The sequence below is a fragment of the Aptenodytes patagonicus genome, chromosome 8 (genome assembly GCF_965638725.1).
Source record: "Aptenodytes patagonicus chromosome 8, bAptPat1.pri.cur, whole genome shotgun sequence".
Lineage (NCBI taxonomy): Eukaryota > Metazoa > Chordata > Aves > Sphenisciformes > Spheniscidae > Aptenodytes > Aptenodytes patagonicus.
Genome location: NC_134956.1, coordinates 14,495,095 through 14,515,841, shown reverse-complemented (window position 1 = coordinate 14,515,841; position 20,747 = coordinate 14,495,095). Strand labels below are relative to the sequence as shown.

At 60.8% G+C, this 20,747-nt stretch overlaps 2 protein-coding genes across 3 annotated transcripts; one reads left to right on the top strand and one right to left on the bottom strand.

The window, feature by feature from the left end:
* Positions 1–3,269: 3,269 nt before the first annotated feature.
* NDUFAF3 (NADH:ubiquinone oxidoreductase complex assembly factor 3) lies at positions 3,270–5,119 on the top strand. The gene is made up of 5 exons (XM_076346500.1): positions 3,270–3,335; positions 3,615–3,807; positions 3,916–3,982; positions 4,329–4,429; positions 4,627–5,119. Exons 1-5 carry the CDS (start codon positions 3,280–3,282, stop codon positions 4,720–4,722), a joined length of 513 nt encoding a protein of 170 aa, XP_076202615.1. The 5' UTR covers positions 3,270–3,279; the 3' UTR covers positions 4,723–5,119.
* Positions 5,120–6,668: 1,549 nt separating this feature from the next.
* IMPDH2 (inosine monophosphate dehydrogenase 2) lies at positions 6,669–18,847 on the bottom strand. 2 transcript variants are annotated; one of them, XM_076346496.1, is made up of 15 exons: positions 18,730–18,847; positions 18,568–18,616; positions 18,367–18,468; positions 17,894–17,968; positions 17,221–17,427; positions 14,945–15,032; positions 14,128–14,327; positions 12,946–13,036; positions 12,132–12,227; positions 10,682–10,753; positions 8,306–8,449; positions 7,955–8,099; positions 7,726–7,869; positions 7,269–7,352; positions 6,669–6,937 (listed from the first exon to the last, which is right to left on the bottom strand). In XM_076346496.1, exons 1-15 carry the CDS (start codon positions 18,825–18,827, stop codon positions 6,916–6,918), a joined length of 1,617 nt encoding a protein of 538 aa, XP_076202611.1. In that variant the 5' UTR covers positions 18,828–18,847; the 3' UTR covers positions 6,669–6,915. The 2 variants fall into 2 exon arrangements, with proteins under 2 accessions (XP_076202611.1, XP_076202612.1); XM_076346497.1 differs by lacking the exon at positions 10,682–10,753.
* Positions 18,848–20,747: the final 1,900 nt, after the last annotated feature.

Here is a 20,747-nt window from a genome sequence, read left to right as displayed (position 1 = left end):
GTGCATGCCCTGCCGTGCCCTCCTCCGAGCCTGCTCGCTGCCCTGGCTCTGGCTGCTCCGCTGGGTGCGAGGCGCTGCCCTCCCACCCAGCACATTAGCAAAGTGTCCCACTCATCAGCCCCAGGAGGAAGGAGGTGGAAACGATTAGATCGCTCCATCGTGGTCTTGATTACATCTGCAGAGCTCAGCTCCTCCACTGCGGTGGTGTCTCAAGCGCAGTTTTGAAAGAGTGGAGGGCCCACGCTGCTGCCCTGCTCCCTGAACAGCTGCAGGCAGGCAGGCAGCAGGGGCTATTGCTCCCCTCCGGAGCTGCAGTCGAAGCTAGCTCTGATGTGGGGACAGGGGCAAGGCCTCCGGGCCTGCTTGGTGGGGAGCGGGTAGCCAGGAAGCACCGACCCCCCCCCCCCCCCCGCGGCAGCAGGGAGCACGTGTCCCCGGGGAGCTGGGGACCTCCCTCCCCTTCCCTTCCTGCCCTCCCCGTGAGGCCGGGGGCGGGGGAGGAGGAATGCTCTGCCCGCAGGGCCCAAACCAGTTCCTCCAGGGCTTGTGTGCACGGGCCGGGGGGGCCAGGGCGAGGGCAGATCCTGGCAGCACGGTCCGTTGCATGGGCTCTGCCGGGAACGCAGCAACTTGTTTTGGGGCTCCTCAGGCAGCTCTGAAGCCCCGGGGCTGCAGCCCGCAGCCAGTGCGAACCCGCAGCCCCGGGACAGGAGTGGGGACATGTCCCCCTGCTGGGGGGCGGCTGCATCCCCCCCGGCAGTGCGGGGCCGTGCCGCGGTGGGGTGCTCCCTGCACCACCCACAGCCAAGAGGTGATCTGAGAATCGCTGCTCACACCAGACCAACTGCTGACTGTCCGCAGGGCAGGAGCCACCCGGGACCCCTGCCCGGCCGGCCCGGGGGGACGCACCGGCGTGCGCTGGGAGCACACTCGGACCTTGTGTCGCTGCTCGGGGTGGGGTCCAGGCTGGATCCGTCCCCATCCCCAGAGCACCACGGGTCCCCGCAGGCAGCCCATGTGAGGCCTGGCAGCGTGGCGGCCCCGGGTGGGGGGGGTGCTCTCGGAGGCGCCGAAAGAGCTTAGGACAGACACGACATCCCCGATGGCTCTCTGGCTGCCCGCTCAGCGGGAGTGATCGTGTCATTCCAAAGCCGTCTCTCTCCGGGGGCCGGATCCTGCCCGGGCACCGCTCGCCCCTGCCGGCACTGGGGGGCTGCGGGGGGGGGCAGGGAGAGCCTGGCGCGGGCCAGCGGCAGCAGGAAGCTTGCGCAGCATCTCGTGACCTGTGCCGCCCCGGCACAGGTGGCCACATCCACACTGTGGCCAGCAGCCGGGGTCACCACTCAGCACGCTCGCCCCGGCGGTTAGTCTCCAGGAAACAAGCTGCTATTTTTAGCCGTTGGGGGCACGAGACTGCCGGAGAGCCCCCAGGCCCGGTGCGGGGGGCTGAGCCGCAAGGCTGGGCACTGGTGATCCCCCATCCCGACACCCCCCTTCTCCCAGTGTGGCCCCCACACGCTGCCCCGGCCCCACGGAGGGGTTGGAGTGGGGCAAGCAGCTCTTGGCCAGTGCCTGGCCCGGCGTGGGGCGGTGACGGGCAGCGGGGTCGGGGGCGCATGGGGCGAGGCAGGGGCGGGAGCGCGGGTAACGAAACCCCAGGGCAGCTGGGCGCAGCGGGGACAGCTGCTTTTGGGATTCCGTTGCCCGCGCCGGCGCCATGGAGGGATGGGCACAGGGGCCACCGCCACGCCACCCCGACCCTGGAGCGGCCGGCGGGCCAAGGGGGGAGAGGGCGACTTACCACCATGGACCTGGGCAGAGGAGCTGCGTGGGAGCCGCAGCCAGGCCGGTTGTGGCTGGGGGTGCCGGCAGAGGCTGGGGTTGTGCCGCGGGCTCCCCCCACGCCACGGGCTGGGTGCCAAGGGGAGGGCAGTGCGGCCGAGCCGAAAGGAAACGTCTCCGAACAAAGCCCCGGTGGGGCTGGAGCATCTGGTGCCAGCCCAGCAGCCCCCGGCGGGGCCCGGAAACCTGAGCCGTCCCCGAGGGATGGCACCCGCCCCGGCACCTGCGCCCGGTGGCGGCAGGGCACGGCCCCCGCTGCTGCCAGCGCCTCCAGCTCTCTGTCGCCTGGCCCCCGGCGAGGAGGCCCTCGGGCACCCGCCACAGGGGGAAGTGAAACCGTGTGGGGAACCCCACCGGCTCCACGCGGTGCTCACGCGGCGCTCGCCAAGGGGGACCTGGGACCCTGCCACTGACCGAGGGTGCCCGTCTGTGGGGTGCTGGGGATTCCCGACGCCTCCCCACCCCAGCACAGCATGGCACGGCAGCGGGAAAGGTCCTGTCGCTGACGCCGGGGAGCTTCCCGGTAACCCCCGCGGTGTCGGGGCTCTGGCTGGCCCCGGGTGGGTGGCACAGGGTGGGGGACGTGGGTCCCCAGCCCCAGGGCAACCCCCTGAGCCCCCAGTCCCCTGCCACCAGCCCCACCGAGTGTGGCGCGGAGGAGAGGGGGAAGAGGAACCCGGCAGCCCGCGATGCTCAGGGCAGGGAAGTCACGGCGGCGGCTGGGGGGGGCTCAGCCCCGGCTGGCAGCAGCCGCCCCACAGCGGGGCACACCGTGCCGGCGGCACAGGACCAGGGCAGAGCCGGGCCGGGGGCGCAGCAGGGAGGCCGGGGAGCCGTGCCGAGCCCGGGGCGCCGGCGGGGACGGGCGAGCGCCTCGCGGCTGCGGGACGGGAGCGCAGCCCGGCCCCGGTCCCGCTCCCTCCCGCCGTCCGGCCCGGCCGCCCGCGGGGTGGCGGGGACTCGGGACCGGGAGCCGCCCGCCCCCCTCTCACCTCCGGCCCCGCAGCCTCCGGCGCAGCAGCCCGGACCGGTCCGCGGCCCTCCCGGCGGCGGGGATCTGGGCGCCCCGGGCGGGACCCCCGCGCCGCCGGGGCAGGGCCGGGGCAGCGCAGCCCGCGGTGCCCCCGGCGCTCCGCACCCGCCGTGCCGCTCCCCGCCCCGCCGCCGCTTTCGGTTTCGCTCCGGCGCCGGCCGCAGCCCGCCCCGGGCGCACCAGGTCGGGGCGGGCCCGGGCCCGGGGGAGGGTGGTGGCGGGTGTGTGTGCGTCCCTCCCCACCGCCCCCCCCGGCAGGAGGTGGGAGCCCTGAGGGGCCCCGGGCCGGCCCCGCTCCCGCCCCCGGTGCCGCTGTCCCAGCCCGGTCAGCGGCGCCGGCGGCGGCCGCCAGGGGGCGCGGAGAGGGGGCGGGGCCGCACTGCGCTTCCGGTGGCGGCGCGGCCATGGCGGTGGCGGCGCTGCGGCTGCTGGGCCCGGCGGCACGGCGGGCGCCGGGCGGGTACGGGCACCGGCACCGGGGCCGTGGCTGTCACCCTGGGGCTGGGCAGGGGAGATCGCCGTGTGGCCCCAGGGGCAGTGGCCGTGGGGCTGACGGGGGATCGCTGTGGGGTGCCCGTGGGGCGGCTGTGGGGATCGCTGTGGGGTGACCGTGGGGATCTCTGTGGGGCTGCCGGGGGGTAGCTGTGGGGCGTCCGTGGGGCTCGCTGTGGGGCTGGTGTGTGGTGGCTGTGGGGTGTCCGTGGGCCCCACGTGTCCGAGCCGCTCCCCGTCCCCGCAGAGCGCCGTGCCGGGCTCACCGCCTCACACCGGCGGACGACGAGCTCTACCAGCGGACGCGGGTGACGGTGCTGGAGCGGGAGTCCCCCAACACCATGTTCATCGAGGGCTACACCAGCCGCGGCTTCACCGTCAGCGGGGACCTGGTGGTGGGGCCCTGCGCCATCCTGCCCCGCGCCATCCTCCAGTGGAACGTGAGTGCCCGGCCGTGGGGCAGGGGCTGCTCGGCCCCCACCCGCGCTGTGGGCGACCGCCCCGGGGGGGGGGTTCTGCCCAGCTCAGTGCCCTCCGTGTCCCCGCAGGTTGGCTCCTACAGGGACATCTCGCATGAGAGTCTGTCGCTATTCCGGCTGCTGGAGCCCCAAATAGGTACGTGGGGCGGCCGGGGCCCTGCGCTGTCACAGCCTGCCCGAGCTGGCTCCTGAGCTGTGCTGGGCTGCTGGGGCCCGGCTGCCCCTTGGGGCCATCTCAGCTCTGCCCCAGCCCACCCCGCAGTGCCCTGCCAGCGTTTTGGGGGAGGGAGCTGCTTTCTGGCATTGTTCTGCTCTGCAGCAGCAGCTGGAGGGGCACAGCGGGGCCGGCTTCCCCCTCATTTGGGCTCCTGTAGGGGCGGCTGTGGGGGAGCTGTTGGTCCCTGCAGGGAGGGCAGGTCTGGGCTGAGGCAGCCCCAGTGCAGCCCTGCCCACCCTTGCCTGCGGTCGTGTCCTGGTTGCAGAGATCCTGGTGCTGGGCACAGGAGACAGGGTGGAGCGGCTCCACCCCGCCGTGCTGAAGCAGATGCGGGAGTGCAGGATTGCTGTGGAGGTGCAGGACACGGTGAGGAGGGGTGTGCAGAGGGGTGTGCACAGGCAGCACCCCAGTGAAGAGGAGGGTGGTGGCCACTGGGAGTCCCCCCCCAGGCCTCTGCCCGCCCGGGGACAGGCAGGAGGGAGGGGGTCATGTGCCCCATGGGGAAGGGCTGCATCTCCTGCCCGAGGCCTGGGGCTTCACTCCCTCCTTTTTCTATTTCACAGCCAAATGCGTGCGCAACCTTCAACTTCCTAACAAGTGAAAAGCGCGTGGCAGCTGCTGGGCTCATCCCTCCGCGGGGTACCTACATGGGGATGTAGGCTCTGCCTGCCACGGGCTGAGCAGCTCTTCCTCTTCCCTGCCTGGAGCCCCCAGCCGTCACCACCCCCGGCGGAGAAATGCTTTGGACTAAACTGTCGGAGCCCGGCTGTGGCTGGGTGGTGGCTCTCTGCACACAGGAGGGTATTGTGAAATGCGCGGGCTTGGCTCTGCCCTAAAGTCCCTGGCTTCCCGGCCACCTTGCCCAGTGCTGGGGGCTGCAGGGCACAGCGCGAGGCCCGAGCGTTGCCGACAGCACTGCAACCGCGGCCCTGCTGCTCTGCCTTGGCAGCAGGAAGCCATCACCCCGAGGCAGGGTGGAGGCTGGCGGGGTGAGCTGCACGCCCCTGGGTATGTTTGGGGCTCCAGAAGGAAAATACATGTAAATTGGAAGTACAAGGCAATTGCATGTTGGTTAATGCACAGCAGAGGGGGGCTGTAATGCACCATCAGGCTGCGCGTGCTCGCCGCCCCTGCAGAGCTGGCCAGGTGGTGGCTGTGTTGGCCATCACAGCTCCCTGGGCAGCGTGCGCGGTGTTGGGGTCACCACCTGCCAGCAGCTCCCTGGGCACGGCCAGCACTGGCAACTGGTGCGTCCCAGCTGGCGCTGGCCTGCCCCGGGCTCTCCTGTGGGGTTTTGTACCCCCCCCCCCAGCACCCGTGTCCCTTGTGAAGCCTCGAGCTGCAGTCGGTCCCGGCTCAGCACTAGGTGCTGCACCCCATCTCCCTTGCAGGCTCATGGCTCAAGCAGGGCACACAGAGAGGGTCACTGCCCCCCGCCCCATCTTGCACTGGCTCATGGTTGTGGATGCCACCCCTGGGGGTAGGGTGGGGGGTACACGTACCGAATCGCAGCCTCGCTCCCCAAACCCTGCTGCCTCCGTGGGTCCAAGGAGGGGGTATGCGGCTGCGGTCCCCAGCCTTGAGGCAGGCCATGGGCTAGCTTTGCTTAACAAGCCAGCTGCATTAATGAATGTTTGACACCAACACCATTATGCTGTAATTCAAGGCTCTGGTTTTAGCATGTGTAAATCTGACACTGCCATGCTGCGGAGTGATTCTTTTTTTTCAGTCAACAACATTAGAGACACAAAATGCTGACAGTAAACACGCGCTCTTCGGCAGAGTGACATTTGCATGTGTTGGGGGGGGGGCCTGATACACATGTAAAACACCTTTGGCACCTGGTGTTGCAAGCACAGGTAACCTGGCCATGCAGGGGAGGTTTGCACTGGTCAGGCATGCAGAAACGCAAACCCCGGCTCCTTTATAAGCCCGTGAGCTCTCAGTTGTGCCGTTCCAAGTTCCTTGTCCACATGCCTTCTGGCAAACAAACAGTACAAGTGATCTGTAGCGCCTGCACCAGCCAGCCCAAGGGGTGCAGCTGCTGGGGCAACGTGGGGACGAGCATCTGGGGGGTTGTGGGGGACAGTATGGGATGGTTAGGGGAAGAAACAAAGGGAAGGAGAAAGGTGGATTGGTGAGGAGCAAGCACGGGAAGGTACAGGTACAAGGGCCTGGTGTGTGTAAGCAGCTGCAGCGCAGCGCATTTCCAGGGGTGTCTGGGTGGGTGCGCACATCACACACAAGCACCTACATGCTTATCGTTGCAGCAGCTGGACCTGGCACAGGGTCCTGCGGCAGCCTGGCAGCTGCTGCTGGGTCGGGCAGGTCCCAGCAGTAGCTAACAGCCCTGTAAAATCCATTTGCTTTCTTGCCCAGCAGCCACTTTTTTCTGCTCTCAGGAAGGTTTGTTTTTTTTTTTAAACACTCCACACCGCATTATCCACTCAGCCCTGTCAAGGGGCTGTCCTGTCCCCTCCCCGTTCCCCCTGACACGCAGTGTCCCTTCTGGGGCCATCAGCTGCTCCTGAGAGGGTGCAGGAAGCGAAGGAGAGAGCCAGGGAAGGAGAACAAGGGCAGTACAGAAGGAAGAGGGGCTCCGGGCTGACACCAACTGCACATCTTTTCCTTTTATTGTAAAACACGGCCAACGCGTGCAAGGCTCCAGGCACCAGCCCAGGATCACTGCTCCTGGGCAGGGGGTGGGCCCTCTCAGGTGGTGATGAAGCAGCCAAGGGACACACGGAGCTCCAGGCAGCCCACAGAGTAATGGCACTTCTGCAGCAAGAGCAGCTCCCGCGCGGGGTGGCACAGGGCTGAGTGGCACGATGACAGACACAGACAGGCCTCCTTCAGAAGAGGCGCTTCTCATACCTGTGAGGGGAGCAGCAAACCGGAGAGCCCTTTTACTGACCCGCCTGACCAGGGCAAGGACCAAAGGTGCAGTTAGGAACGGCTCCTGGCCTGCTGGCCCATGGTGGGGAAAAGCCCCGGCACACTGGCAGCGAGCAGCTCGTCTGCTCGTGCCCTGCTGCAAGAGGAGCACTGGCCCGGGCCAGACAACAGGCTGCGCCTCAGCCCAGCTGCGCAGCAGGAGTTGAAGCCAGCAGCGTGCTGGCTTGCCAGCTGAGGCACAGGACAGCAGCACTTAACTCCCCCCCAACGCCGACCCCAGGGAGACAGGGGTCCTGCCAGCAGCACTTACGAGTGGAGGCCATGCACCCCTCCCTCCACCTGGGCAGATGTCGTCCTCTTCTCAAACTTCAGCTCTCCCGAGTACATCATGGCTCTGGGGGGAAAGGACACCTGTCACGTGCCAGCCAGAGTCCAGGGAGGACAGTGCACACGTTCAGCTGGAGCAGCTGGGACAAGGGACACTAGTTCCTCCAGCTGCGGCCAGAATGGTCTTTGCTGTGCTCCCAAGAGCCAGGCGGAGTAAGGGAACCCCGACATTTCAGGCCCAACCAGCAGAATATGCCACAGGAGCCCGTGCTCCTGCATCCCTGGGGCTGGCAGATCTATGACGCAGCGCCCACTGGAGACGAAGGCTACAGCGAGGTCAGACCATGCAGAACACACCACAGCATGGGTACAGCTTGCCCAGAGACCCCAAATGGCAGCACTGTGGCCTAACCAGAGCACAAGCGAAGGGAAGGACTCACCGGACTTGGGTCAGGCTCTTGGCACCAATATCCTGGCAGGAATGCTGGATCCCAGCAATCAGGTATGGAATGAACTTGTGGATAGAGCCCTTGTCCTGCACTGCGCCAGAGACCCCCTGGGCCACTTTGATTTTGTCCGTCTCGCTGCATGGGAGCACAAATCAAGGAAGTTTGTGAAGCAGAGAAACCCCAAAAGCTTGATTTGCTGCCCCAAAGCACCATCTCTTACCTGAAATACCGGTTCTGGCTGCCCAAGTTCTTGTCCATGGCATCTAGTGAGCCCATGCCACGGTATTTCTTCAGCCTAATTCCATCCGAGAAGAAGTATTCACCTGGGGCCTCCGTGGTGGCAGCCAGGAGAGAGCCCATCATCACTGGCACAAGAGATCAAGAGCAGCACGTCAGCAGCAGGAAGGCTGTAGCCGCAAAAAACCTCAGGGTCCCTGGGCACAGACCCCCCCCATGCCCCCAGCCACCTGCAGGTATACGCCCTCGTGCCCAGAATCAAATGCCGTACGGAAACCCTTCCCAGGAGACTCCCTACAACATGCACGACCCAGTCGCCCAACGTGCTGCTCACCTGTGGAGGCCCCGAGTGCGAGGGCCTTTGCGATGTGCCCAACCGTCTGGATCCCTCCATCTGCAATCACGGGGACGCCGAATCTCCTGGCGTATTCGGACACCTTGTACACCGCTGTGGCCTGGGGGCGGCCGCACGCCAGCACTACAGGTGGGGAGAGAGCAGAGAAAGGGTCAGCTCCCACGCAGCAGCACGTTCCCTCCCTAGCAGGCCCTTTAGGCTTCCAGCACACACATGCTCCAGCACTCGGGAACGCACAAATCCCTGGATGCTTCTTCCCTAGGCCGAGTTGCAAGAGAAGCGGATGCCCAGGAGATGCCTGTTGGGACATCCTCATGGCCCTTGACTCCAAAAAGCTGTGGGTGACCTTGGGACTGGGGTCTTTGATCGAATGTCTGGGATCAGCAGAGACTCGCAGCTCATCCTGGTGCACAGCAGACGTGGGGAGCTTGGGAAGGAAGCAGAGCAGACTCCAAAAGCCCCTCTCCAGAGCATCCCTGGCACGTAGCCATGTTCCGCCGCTCGCTCCCTCCTAGCAGTGCCAGACCCCTTCTCCGTATACCCAGCAGCTGTATGATGTGTTTCTTGCAAGGAAAGGCAGCTGGCTGGGAGAGAGCTGGTATGTATATGTATGTATATATATATTTTTATATATATACACATATACATCTGCACACACACAAACAGACATGCAGCAGTGGAAAAGGAAACGGGCAGGGTGATTTGATGGCTTACAGGAAATAATTTATGTTCCTGCCCTGCAACGTAGCAAGGATTCTGTCAAGTTTAGCTGCCCCATGGGAAGGGAGTTACTAGCTTTGGATTTACCTGCTCTTCCCAGTCACTAGCAGTTAAGAGGCTTCCTGTTGTACGCGGGGAAAACCAGCGCAGGGCACGTCTTTTAACACATCTGTCAGCCACAGGCATGCAAGTATGCCGAGATAAGCTTCTCTCAGGGAGACTTCCCTTCCCCACAATTAACTGGAAGCCTTTTCTCCAGTCACAGTTAGTCCGATACACCAGGTAAGATTATGGCCATGCAGGATTAGTACTTTGGAGCGTGAACTCCAGGTGTGGTTTAGCCTGCCTGGCAGCAGCACTGGCAGCGCACATCCCTGGCAGAGGTTTGCCGAGGCCGGGAGTCTGCAGTTGCTCTGTTCCCAGTGCTCAGCAGCAGCTGCTGAGAGAGGGAAGCCAGACTCCAGGCTGAGATCGTGAAAGAACTGATTTTAATTGAACAAAACTCATTGTTAAGCTAGGGCTCAGCCAGCCAGGGAGAGTCTGCCAGCTATAACATGAATGCCGTTAGTCTTAAAGAGATGGTCTCGCTCGGTACCACACTGCTAAAGGCCACATTGCGGCTGCAAAACGCTGCAAGGAAGAGCTCTGTGGAGAGAAGCACCTGATTTTGGAGGCTCTAGAGCCCGGTGCCTACAGAACTGTGCCATAGGCAGTGCAGGGCCTGCAGAAACCTCACAACAGTGACCACGGAGACCAGCCCTTTAAGGAACAGCTTGGCTCAGGGCCCCTGGGAGCATCGCACCGTTCCGACTGTCCCAGTGCCCAGCGCCACAGCTTCAGAGCACAGGCTTCCAAAGCAGGGTTCAGAGCACACACACGCCGAGTGGTCAGGGTGAGGGGTTTGTCTTTTTTAGTGTATCTGCAAAGGGTGGCCCTACAAGATCAGCTGCTAGAGAAAACCTTCCGGGATCTTCAACAGAAACCTCTTTCCCTCTGAGGTGCGTCAAAACTAGGAGAAAGGGCAAAACCCAAGGCTTGCCTCGGGTGGCTGCTTGATGCGGCAGCATCAGAGAGGTACAGAGCAGACAAAGCTGCACCCTGTGTTGGGCAGAAGAGCCCTGTCTCTCCACATGAGGATCAGGCGTCAGTGGGGAAAGATGTGGTTCTGGTACGCAGCTGCCAAGGTGGCCATACGCAGTTAAGCCCCTCTGTAACCCCAGGGGAGCTAGCTCCAAGTGAAGCTTAGCCAGTGCACAACTTCCCCACAACTGGGGCCAGATTTAGATCGAGGACTGCTCAGGGATCACCTCCCAGCACTGGATCAGTGGGGGCACGCCCAGCTAGAGATCCAGAAGATGCAGCCAGAAAGCTCAGTCAGGCTCCTGAACTGGATTTTGGAGTGGAGGGTGGACAAGCCTGAGTGCCCTCAGCTTTGACAATTCAGACCCTGCTTTAGGAATTCAGAAAGGCTTCTCAGCTTCCACTTCAGATTCAAAACCAGTATCCAAAGCCACAAAACCCCAAGTGCATCTACAGCTAAATTATTCTCAAACAAGCAGTAGGGCCATGTGCAGCCAAATCAGGGTCCTGCTTCAAGACACATAATTAGGGTTGGGAACAGGGCAAGTGACTTACTATAGGTGCCCGTGACAGTAGAAGGGCATTTGGGGCTGTGGGACTTTAGGTCTGGAGGGATCTTTGGAGCAGCTAAACAAAAACAAACACACACATTTTAGAGACAGAAGAACAGCAGCAGAACAAAGGACCCCAGCAGTGACCTGCTACTAGGCAGAGCATACGGTGTGGGACAGAGCTGACCTTCCTAGCCCGAGCCAAGCCAGAGGCCAGATCCAAGCCAGCCAGGCCTGGCTGTGCAGAGCGCATGCTCGCCCTACCCCAGCAGCCATCCAGAGAGGTGACCTGACCCCCCCCAATCCAAAGAGCCAGAGTTCTTGCCCTAAGAGGGCCAAAAACCCAGGGAGCTGCGGTTAAGAGTTTTGCAACCACGTCTCCTGTGAAGCACCACATTCTACCCTGCTCTGTTTCTTCCCCAAAACCAGCACCCAACCCCACCTCCCGCGGCAACTGGGAGAGGCACCCTCTGGAGACGTTCACCACGCTGCAGAACGGAGCATGCCTCAGCGGGTCCTCTGCCTTGGAGCCAGAGTAGGACACGTGCATCCTGGTTCTGCTCTGGCTATGGAAGCATCAGCCCAAGGACACCGCAACCTCCCTAGAAAGGTCACCCGAGACAGGCTGCCCTGACTGGGAAACCCCCCGCAGCCAGTGCTCCCACGGCAGGCAAAGCAGGAACGCAGCCTAGGTCCAGGGCTGCTCGAAGGCTCCGCGCTGGAATCAGCGGAGCTAATGCAGCACCTTCAGCCATCAGCTACCCTCTTGCTGCCTCCCGTGGCAAGGACCAAGGAGCAAAGCAGAGAGGGGCTGTGCTCGTGGGCTGCAGCGCCTTGCACCGCCTCTGCATCTCACCTGCCAGGTTCAAAACACGAGGACTGTCCTCAAGGCAGCCTTTCTCCAGGCCCTGGGGACACCCCTCTCCACCTTTTAACCAAGGGTAACATGGCCTCTGCCCCACACAAGCTCCAGCTAACCGCAGAGACAACGGCCAGAAATCCCATCGCGGCCTGGAAATTGCAGAAAGGTACCAAGCCCAGCAGACCAATACTCAAGCATCACGCACACTGCTGCCAGAGGGAAGGGGAGTGCAGACGGCCCAGTGCACTTCACCCGTCAGCTCTGGGGATCCAGTAAGCCCCTCTCCCTGCAGAGCTGCCCGCCAGCCCCATCCCACACCAAGCCAGCGGCTCCTCTTGGGCAAAGCCGCACGTGCCACACCTGCTCTACTCAGTCTCAGTCAGTACTGGGAAATGCCTTTGCTGCTGCTGCCACCCCAAAGGTTTGACCCAGGTGATGAGAACGTCCTGGACGAAGCGGGTGATAGATGGCTTGCTGTTGGACACTGCCCTTACAACGGGAGAAGTCCATCCTGACTACGCTGCTTTTCAGCAGGGAATCTCTATTAAACAGATGTCTTCAGCCTATTTAGGAGATAGCTGATCTCTCTCACCTTCCTGTGTGATGCAGATGGAGCCACTGCCCATCCCGACTCTCAGGGCATCGACCCCTGCGTCAATGAGGTTCTTGGCCTGAGCAGCGGTCACAACTGTGGGGAGCAGAAACTGGTTTGAAGAGAGACAAGCAGATTTGCAAGTGACACTGCTCTGCTCTGGTGCTTCCCCCGTGGCTGCAAACATCCCCTACCCAGGGCACCAGCCTGTGTCAGAGCCAGGCCTGGCTGTCCGCTGCTGCCAGGCCTATCTGCAAAAGCAGCAGTGAGTTTCTGCCCCAGCTGTCCCCAGTGGGCGAGATGACACTGGCCCTTTAGGCTACTCTGCAACATGCTTACACCCAAAGGCTGAGGTAGCAGAGGTCACCGCGTGGTGCCAAGCACTCTTTGGGCCACACCATGTAGGGAGGGCAGAGCACAGGCTAACAGCAGCACCAGTAACACACCAGCCAGGTAAAGACAAGGACTGCTGAACTCTGCTGTCAAGAGGCAGGGAAAATTTCCATTAGATTTCCACATTATTATCCAAAATGTTAAACTGGTGTGTAAAAGAAGCTAATGTGTAACAGGCTAGAGGACTGCAGCGCACTGTGCTGCAAAACAAAGGTTTCAAAATATTTGCAGCTGTGGCAGCAGTAGGGTACTGCCCTGTGTCTGCAGAGTGGTCTTGCTCTGTTCCACAAGCCAGAGGAAACAATTTCAAGTTCACAGACATTTACCAAGAGGATCATTTCATCCACGTCCCTGCAGCTCCCTCTATGTCTAAGCAGCAAACATACTTTAAAGACAAGAACAGTCTTCAACACATGCCTACCGTTTCCTCCAATAACTTGTAGGTTGGGATATTTCTCTTTAATATATTTTATCATATTGATCTGGAAGATGGAGTTCCCCTGAGAGGAATCCTGCAACAGAAAGAAAACCAATTTCAACCAGAATTTCTGCAAAAGATTACAAATACAGCTCCAGAAGAGCCTCAGATCTTCACTCTGCCTACTGGGGTCTCTTGCTAAGCTGGCTAAATAGGCAAAATACTCCCCAAATTGAGCACAGAACCAGAGGAGAAGCTGCTGCCAAGACAATAACGTACCTTCCCTGAGCAAGGCAGTTTATCATAAAGACTTCAGTAACATCCTTCATGTTTAAATCCTGTGGCTTCTACAGTAGGCAACAAGCAGCACATCTGGCTGCAGGTAATAACCGTCTGGCTCTACCACCAGGACACCGTCAGCCCTGTCTCAAACTACAGGTGAAATGGTGAATGTTCCTTGTGAAACCCAGAAGGTCTGGTGGGGGGATGCATCTCTCCCTGCTGCGCAGCAGGGCAGCTGAAATACCAGATGTCGACCACCGAGCGCTCAGGCCCTGCCAATCTCCGTGACCCGGCCAGCTCGCGGTGTTTGTTAAACATTTCCAGCTGCAACGCTGCTCGGCCATGCCCTCAGAGCACGGTGAACTTGCAAGCTAACAATCGATGAGAAAACAATGTGCAAATACAGGCAGTGACCACTGTGCCCGAAAGCTTACAGGCCAGCAGAGCAGCTCTGGGCTGACCACTCCTGAACATGAGGCCGTTAAGAGAGTAACATGGTGACAAACACTGAACTGAAGGGAAAACTGTAAGAAACTGTAAGAAGCCAAATATTCAAAACTAGTTAGGAATGTCAGAGAGGACGGCGGCAGACTGCAAGAAGCATTTGTAGAAGACCCTGTATTAACTGACAGCATTTCTCTTCTCAGCCTTCAGGTCTTCGATGCACCCTACATACTCACTCAAGGTGAGTAAGTTCCCAGGCAAGAGGAATCCCTCTTATTTGAGGACTCCAACCTGAACGAGTCTGAGAGGTCAACAGACTGCCATATTCTAACACAGAAGGGCCTGTAACGAAGACAGTAAGTGCCATGCTGCTGCCCCACTGTCAGAGGGATTCATTCAAATCGGATCCTCAGCCCATCCCAACCCCCCAGGCCAATGTGATGCCTGTGGGTGGCTCACCAGCACTACCACATCCACGCCAGCCTGCACCAGGAGGTCCAGCCGGTACTTGTCATCTTCGTGGGTCCCGATAGCGGCACCACAGAGCAGCTGCTTCTTGGAATCCTTAGAAGCCAGAGGGTAGTCCCGGTTCTTCTTGAGGTCGGTGCGGGCAATTATAGCCACCAGCTCGTCATCTTCATTAACAATTGGCAGCTTGCCTTGAAACAAACAGAAAGAACATCGCTGCAGATTTCTGCAGGAGACAGATGTTAGCCCGGAGCAGCGCGGCAGACCAGGAGCATCAGGCAGGCAGCAACTGGTACAAGGTGGAGACTCAAAGAGGTGCGTTACCAAATCCTGCTTGGCCACGGATGCCAGCAGCCCTGGCTCGGGAAACAGAGCAAGGAGTTTGCAGGACTGGAGAAGGACTCGCTATCCTCACTCTGACCATAGAAAAAGTGCATCTTTTTTAACGATCAGACCCATGACACTGTGTTAAAAGTCAAACTACCAAACCCTAACAGAGCTGAACTGAGTGCCAAAATGTGAAGGCCAGGATAGAACACTGAAGACGTGTGGCTGGACAGCCAGGCGCTCTTCAGCTCCTGGGCTGCCAAGAATCCCTCAACTTCAAACAGATTTGAGATGAACGCTTGTGAACTCTGTACCCTGGCAGAAGGCTGCGGGCACTCTCTCCTCACTGTCCTCTCCTCGTGCTGGAACGCAGCCCTTCCATGTTCCACCCACACACGGACGCGTGCCCACATTCACCCACTACTGCTCCCAGCCCAGCGCTTCCATGGCTCTTCCTCACGCCGCAGACGTTCGCAAGTACCTTTTTTACTCCTTTGCAGAATTTCATTCGCTTCTTTCAACATTACGCCAGCCGGGGCCACAACAAGATCCTCCCGCTTTGTCATAATCTAGTGGGAGAGAGAAGATAAAAAGTCACAAGAACTCCTTCGCACTGATCTGAAAATACCGAACCCCTCTGCCCACGTGAAACGCTCCGCAGCAGCCGTGTGGGAGTGCTCTACAGACAAAGGAGCCCACAGCACAGCAACACGCCTCCAGAAACACACAGGAACAGCCTCCAATGTGCTGTCCCCATGCAAGCAGCGGCCATCAGCCCCCAAGTCCATCGGTGTAGTGAAAACAGGAGATGGCAGAGGGCCTCAGCAAGCCGAGGGAGAGCACCTAGAAACAAGGGACGACTCTCAGATGACCCTTGTTTGGGATGTCACCCAAACAGCCTTCCCTTTTAATAGAGCGCAGGCAAATAAGGGCTGGAGACACCTCCAGAGTCCCATGCTGTTCTGGCAGAAACGCTACCCCCAAGCTCATTTTCAGGCAGCGATCCCCAGCACACAGGCTCTGGAAGGGCTCTGCTCAGAATAACCCACCGCTGCTGCTGGCAAGGTCAACGGGGCAAAGGAGCCGCTTCAATCCAAACAAACACGCTCACCCACGCTCACTCTTGACAAACAAGCACCAAAACACAGCGGAAAGGCAAGGGGCTATGGACACAAGCTGGAACACGGGAACATCTGATATGGTGTACAGAAAAAAGCTTTTACCACAACAGTGGTCAAAGACTGGAAGAGCAGCCCAGAGAGGCAGTGAAACCTCTCCATCCTTGGAGACTCGGACACGGCCCCACGCAACCTGCTCCAGCTGAAGGCGCCTCAAGCAGAAGGCTTGTCAAGAGACCTTGAGGCCCCTTCCCACCCACGGCGTTCTGCGATCACAAACTTCACATGGGATGTTTTCATAAAAGGTTACTCGAGAAGGCCAGGCAAAGCTAAAAGGGAACACTCTAACCCTCAAGGAAGGTAGATTAGTTGCGCACAACAAAGAAAAGAGGGAATGTTTTAGTTATTTATACCGTAAGAACAGACACTTTGAATCAGGAAAGAGGTTCACCCCACCTGCATCCACCCAAAATCCTGTCTGTGACAGAACCCACATCTCAGGAAAAGCCTGAGGAATCACAGACATATCCCAACACACTCCCTAAGCCTGCAGGATCCACGAGCTTTCCAAGCTACAGGAGACCCGTGTGTTCAACTGGATGGCAACAAACGGCTCAGCAAGACGACTGCTGGATGGCAGCTGGGGAGAGATCTAGGAGACCATTCATCTCCTTAGCCTTGCCTGGTGACAGAGGCAAGCACCAAACGCTATCAGCGGGAAGCTTCCAACTTTGCAGCGCTGAACAATCCACGTAAAGGATGAGAGGAGATTCTTATCTGGTTCCTCTGAATGGGCCAGCATCGCTTCAAAGGGCCATGTGCACTTTTATAACCTACTCCCGGTTTAAGATTCTTGTTACAGGTATTTATAGGCGATTTCAAACCAAACAGGGATGAGCATGTGATACCAGGTTCGGTCAGCAAGAGCTAAAAATAGTCGTGAGTCAAGAGCAGAGCCTGGCCAAGAGGCAGCGGTGGTGTAACCTGACAGCGCCGCAGATCTACAGTTACACAGCTCGTGTAACGGGAATGCCAGAACTAACAGGAATCAACATCGGCATCGCAGAGAACGTTTTTCTGTACGAGGGGAGTTTGACAGTGTAGCATTATAAAGGCTAAACTGCCAGTCTCCAAGTTCAGGGGGTTATTTTTAAGAGCAAGTAGCCTAGATGAGGCACACAGGGAAGGGCAGTCCAGAACAGGAAGACTGGCACTTGGAGGGCTCGCTGGGCCCAGTGCAGCTGCTACAGCCCTGGCTGGCGCCAGCACGCTACATGGGGCCACAGCAGCAGCCAGGAACACCAGGAATTAATGACTGAACCAGGGGAGAGCACCAGCTGTGGAGAGGATGGCTTCCACAACACTGAAAGATAACCCCGCAGGAGGAGTCATGCGAACGCTAACTGCGCTGCCGCTCTCTTCTATCTGCACTGCAAGAGTCACAGAGAGAGCGTAAATGAACGAGACGCTCTCCCCTGGAAATACAGTTAAAGATGGACCTGCAGAGCCAACGTGGAGCTGCTCCCTCCAGCTGGTGCAGCATCCTCACAGCCACGCACTCACCCTTCTCCTTATCACAAGCCACACTGCTTCCTAAGGCAACGCTCGCATCCATCGGCTGCTCACAAGCCCTTCTCACCTCGCCGAGAGGCAGGTCATGCTCCGACTCTTTCAGGAAATCAATATCTCGAGATGAAATGATCCCAACCAGCTTGCCCCCCATCTTCCCGTTGTCCGTGATGGGAATCCCACAGAATCCGTGACGAGCTTTTGCTTCAAACACATCTCGCACTCGGTCGTTGGGGCTCAGCACCACGGGGTCTGTGATGAATCCTTGCTCGTATTTCTGAAAAGCAGCAGATTCAGCAGCCAGGCTAAGCGGCACCACCAGACCGAGCAGAAGCCGGACACGTGCCCAGTGGTTACTGCGGCCGCTCACAAAGGTCTGCAACCACGCAACGTGGCCACGTGCTCACTGACAGGATGACTCCCAAACCAGCACCAAGGCTCACCCAAGTAGCATTAGATTCCCAAGAGTTCCCAGGCTAACCTCCTTCCTGAAATTACGGGGAATAGTCCCACACCAGGAAGCCTGGCAGTTCTCAAACCCCAAGCTGCATGTGGGACAGCACCTGGCACACAACAAGAGGTTTGTGCAGGCAACCACGGCAGCGCTCCTGTTCCGAAACAGCAAGATCCGGCACACTTTAACGGTCTCCTCCCACAGCATCTTCACTAGGGCCAAACCCCACCGCCCACCTCCACGAAGCGCCCTGCGAGCGCGGTTCGGCACTGCCGTTCCAGCCACTCACCTTCACCTTCCGCACTTCGTTGGCCTGGAACTCCGGGGTGCAGTTGTGGTGGATGAACCCAATTCCCCCTGTCAGCTGGTAACACAAAGGCGGCTGTAAGTCGCTGCAAGAACCGCCCGGCCCTTCCCCGGGCGGATCCAGCAGCTGGGCACGGAGAGCTGGACCACCCAGGCCGCCCTCGGGGAGCCAGTGGGGCAAGGCGGGGGACGGGTGGGGTGCCTGCCCGCGGGCACGGCTTCCCTGCCCGCGGCCTCGGGGGGTGCTGGGGAGAAGCACGAGGCCCGGCTTCACCCCGAGGGGGCTGCAGCGGGGTCTCTGGAGCGTTTAGGGGACCCCAGAGCAGACACGCGTGTGCCTCAGACAGCATTTCCACCCCCGCCCCGGGCCAGCGCCCCGCCATCCCGGTAACGGCGGCAGAGGGGACCCGCCCGGGGCAGCGGCAGGCCGCGCCCGCCCCGCGGGGCCGCACTCACCGCCATGGCGATGGCCATGCCGGCCTCGGTGACCGTGTCCATGGGGGAGGAGACCAGCGGGGTTTTCAGGGTGATCCTCTTGGTCAGCGCCGAGGTCAGGTCCTGGCGGGGAGGCAGGCGGCGGGCGGGGGGTGAGCGGCGGCCCCGGCCCCGGGCCCCGGCCCCCGGCCCCCGGCCCGCTCCCCCGCCCCGGCCACTCACCACCTGGTCCGCCGTGAAGTCGATGTACCCCGGGAGGATGAGGAAGTCGCTGGGGGGGTAACGAGGGGAGAGGCGTCAGCGACCGGACCGGACCGGACCGGCCCCGCGCCCCCGGCCCCGCGCAGCGCTCGCGCCCCCGGCCCCGGCCCCGGCCCCGCTCACTTGTAGGTGAGCCCATCGCCGCAGCTGAAGAGCTGCTGCGCCGTCAGCCCGTCGTCGGGCACGTAGCCGGTGCCGCCGCTGATGAGGTAGTCCGCCATTGCGCCGGCCCGCCGCCGCCGCGTGCCCGCCGCGCCGCGCCGCGCCGCCCTGCCCCGCCCCGCCCCGCCCCCGAGCGCGCGCGCGCCCCGACGGCGGCCGCGAGGGTTCAGGCGGCGCCCCCCCCCCCAGCGAGACACCCCCCCCCCGGCCCCAGTGACCCCGGCCGCGCGGGTCTCCCCGCCCGGGACGGACCTGCCCAGCCCGGGGCTTGCGGGGCCGCCCCGCTGGTTGCCGTCCCCCACGCCGCGGCCACGCCGGAGGAGACGGGGCAGGTCTGCCCCGGGCCCCGGCTGGCGCTCGGGCCCGGGGACGCGCCGGGGCCGGGCTCGGCGGGCCCAGGGGTCGCGGCCGCTTTCAGCCGCCTGCAGTGCCTCCCGCCCGCGGCCCAGCGACAGAAGGGGCCTGGCAACACCGGACCCGTGAACGTCCAGCCCGGTGAAATAGGGTCAGCGCGGACGTCAGGAGCCACAGCGAGCCTTTTTGTGTTGAAGCCAAGCAGCTGGTTCAACGTATAGGGAAGGAGGCGACGGGGAGAGAGCCGAAAGGCAGGCACGGCACGGCGCAGCCCGGCGTGAGGCTCCCCGGCTTTGCTTACCCAGGCACGACCCGTGTGGTGTGACACGTGCTTAGAAAATAAGCCGAGAAAGAGTGGCCACGGATGACCGGCAGAGAACGCCGCCGCCCGTGGGGCCCAGCGGGTCGGCTGTTGAGGTCAACACGGAGACTCCAGCAGCTTCAGAAGAAAGACGAGAACGCGCTTGCCGGATCTGTGGTGGATGCGGAGCCGGAACACCAGCAGAATCCAAAGCAACTTTGTCAGTCAGAAGTGATCTGCAAGAAGGACGGAAGTCAAGAGGCAGGAGCGAGGCAACAGTCTAGCAACGGGAGGGGAATGAACGGCACAAAGGAGAGAGGGAATCGCACCAAGGCAGCAGTCCCGCGGCGGGGGGGTCTGAGGTGATCCCAGCTGAGCATTAGCCTCGCGTGAGCCCCCCCTCCCCAAAGCCGCCAGGCCATACGCACAAATACTGTGAAGAGCATGGCTGCGCTGTACAGCATGCGGGGGGGTCTCGGCGTAGCACCTTCCTGCCTCTGCCGCAGAGGGCGGCTGCAGGGAGGATTTCAGAGAAGAGCAGTATCAGGAGTAGGAAGGACAGCACCTGCGGGAGAGGAACAGGCACAAACACGGATCTGCCTTAGAGGAGAGTTGCAGGAATCGGTGTTCGGTGTTTCCAGGATGAAGAGGTTCCCCTCCTTGCAGACCCGTCTGGGTGTCGGGAGAAGTTCCTGTACTATGGGCTACAGAACCAACCTCCTCCTCCTCTGATGGTTGGTTTGCTTGTCATGATATACCAGATCTGGCCTCAGAGCACCAGGGAAATGAGACGGCCAGACCCCTTCTCACCCTGCTCTTGCATGACGGTCCCTCCAAGACAGCCCAGTATTGAACACTAAGTTCAGGAAACTAAAGAATGGTGCTCCTGTACCGCCAACTGTCTTACTGCAGTAGACTAAATCCTTGTCCAAAGAACAGCTTTAATAAAACACAAGTGTTACTCGTGTTACCCAGCTATAGGACACAGGAAACGTGAACAGAGACATCTGTTCAGGTCTCCCGAAATGCTCAGAAGCCCTTGTATGCTGTGAGGTTCATTGGTCAGGTTCAGTCCTGTAGTTTGGGTGAATATGTTTTGGTCTGAGCAAGGTTCTCCAAAAGACAACACGGAGTTTAGAGAGACCAGTTAAGCTGGGCTTTGGTAGATGCTAATGTTGACTTTTACAGGGGGAGGGGAGGAACCCAAATGAGCGAACCATACTATGGACAGAAGCAGGACTCCCAGGTGGCTTGTTTGGTCTCGACAGCAGTTATCTGCACAGAACAGAGGCTGCAGCTTCTAAAAGTTATAGTTGTTTCCCAC

What these genes read in the sequence shown, in the direction of transcription:
- NDUFAF3 (XM_076346500.1), top strand. Translation starts at nt 3,280, where the DNA reads ATGGCGGTGGCGGCGCTGCGGCTGCTGGGCCCGGCGGCACGGCGGGCG. An exon ending in GCGCCATCCTCCAGTGGAAC is followed by an intron (nt 3,808 to 3,915) that starts GTGAGTGCCCGG and finishes GTGTCCCCGCAG; the next exon opens with GTTGGCTCCTACAGGGACAT. An exon ending in CTGTGGAGGTGCAGGACACG is followed by an intron (nt 4,430 to 4,626) that starts GTGAGGAGGGGT and finishes TCTATTTCACAG; the next exon opens with CCAAATGCGTGCGCAACCTT.
- IMPDH2 (XM_076346496.1), bottom strand. Translation starts at nt 18,827, where the DNA reads ATGGCGGACTACCTCATCAGCGGCGGCACCGGCTACGTGCCCGACGAC. An exon ending in ACAAGTTATTGGAGGAAACG is followed by an intron (nt 12,228 to 12,945) that starts GTAGGCATGTGT and finishes TGCTCCCCACAG; the next exon opens with TTGTGACCGCTGCTCAGGCC. An exon ending in AGCCAGAACCGGTATTTCAG is followed by an intron (nt 7,870 to 7,954) that starts GTAAGAGATGGT and finishes GCTCCCATGCAG; the next exon opens with CGAGACGGACAAAATCAAAG.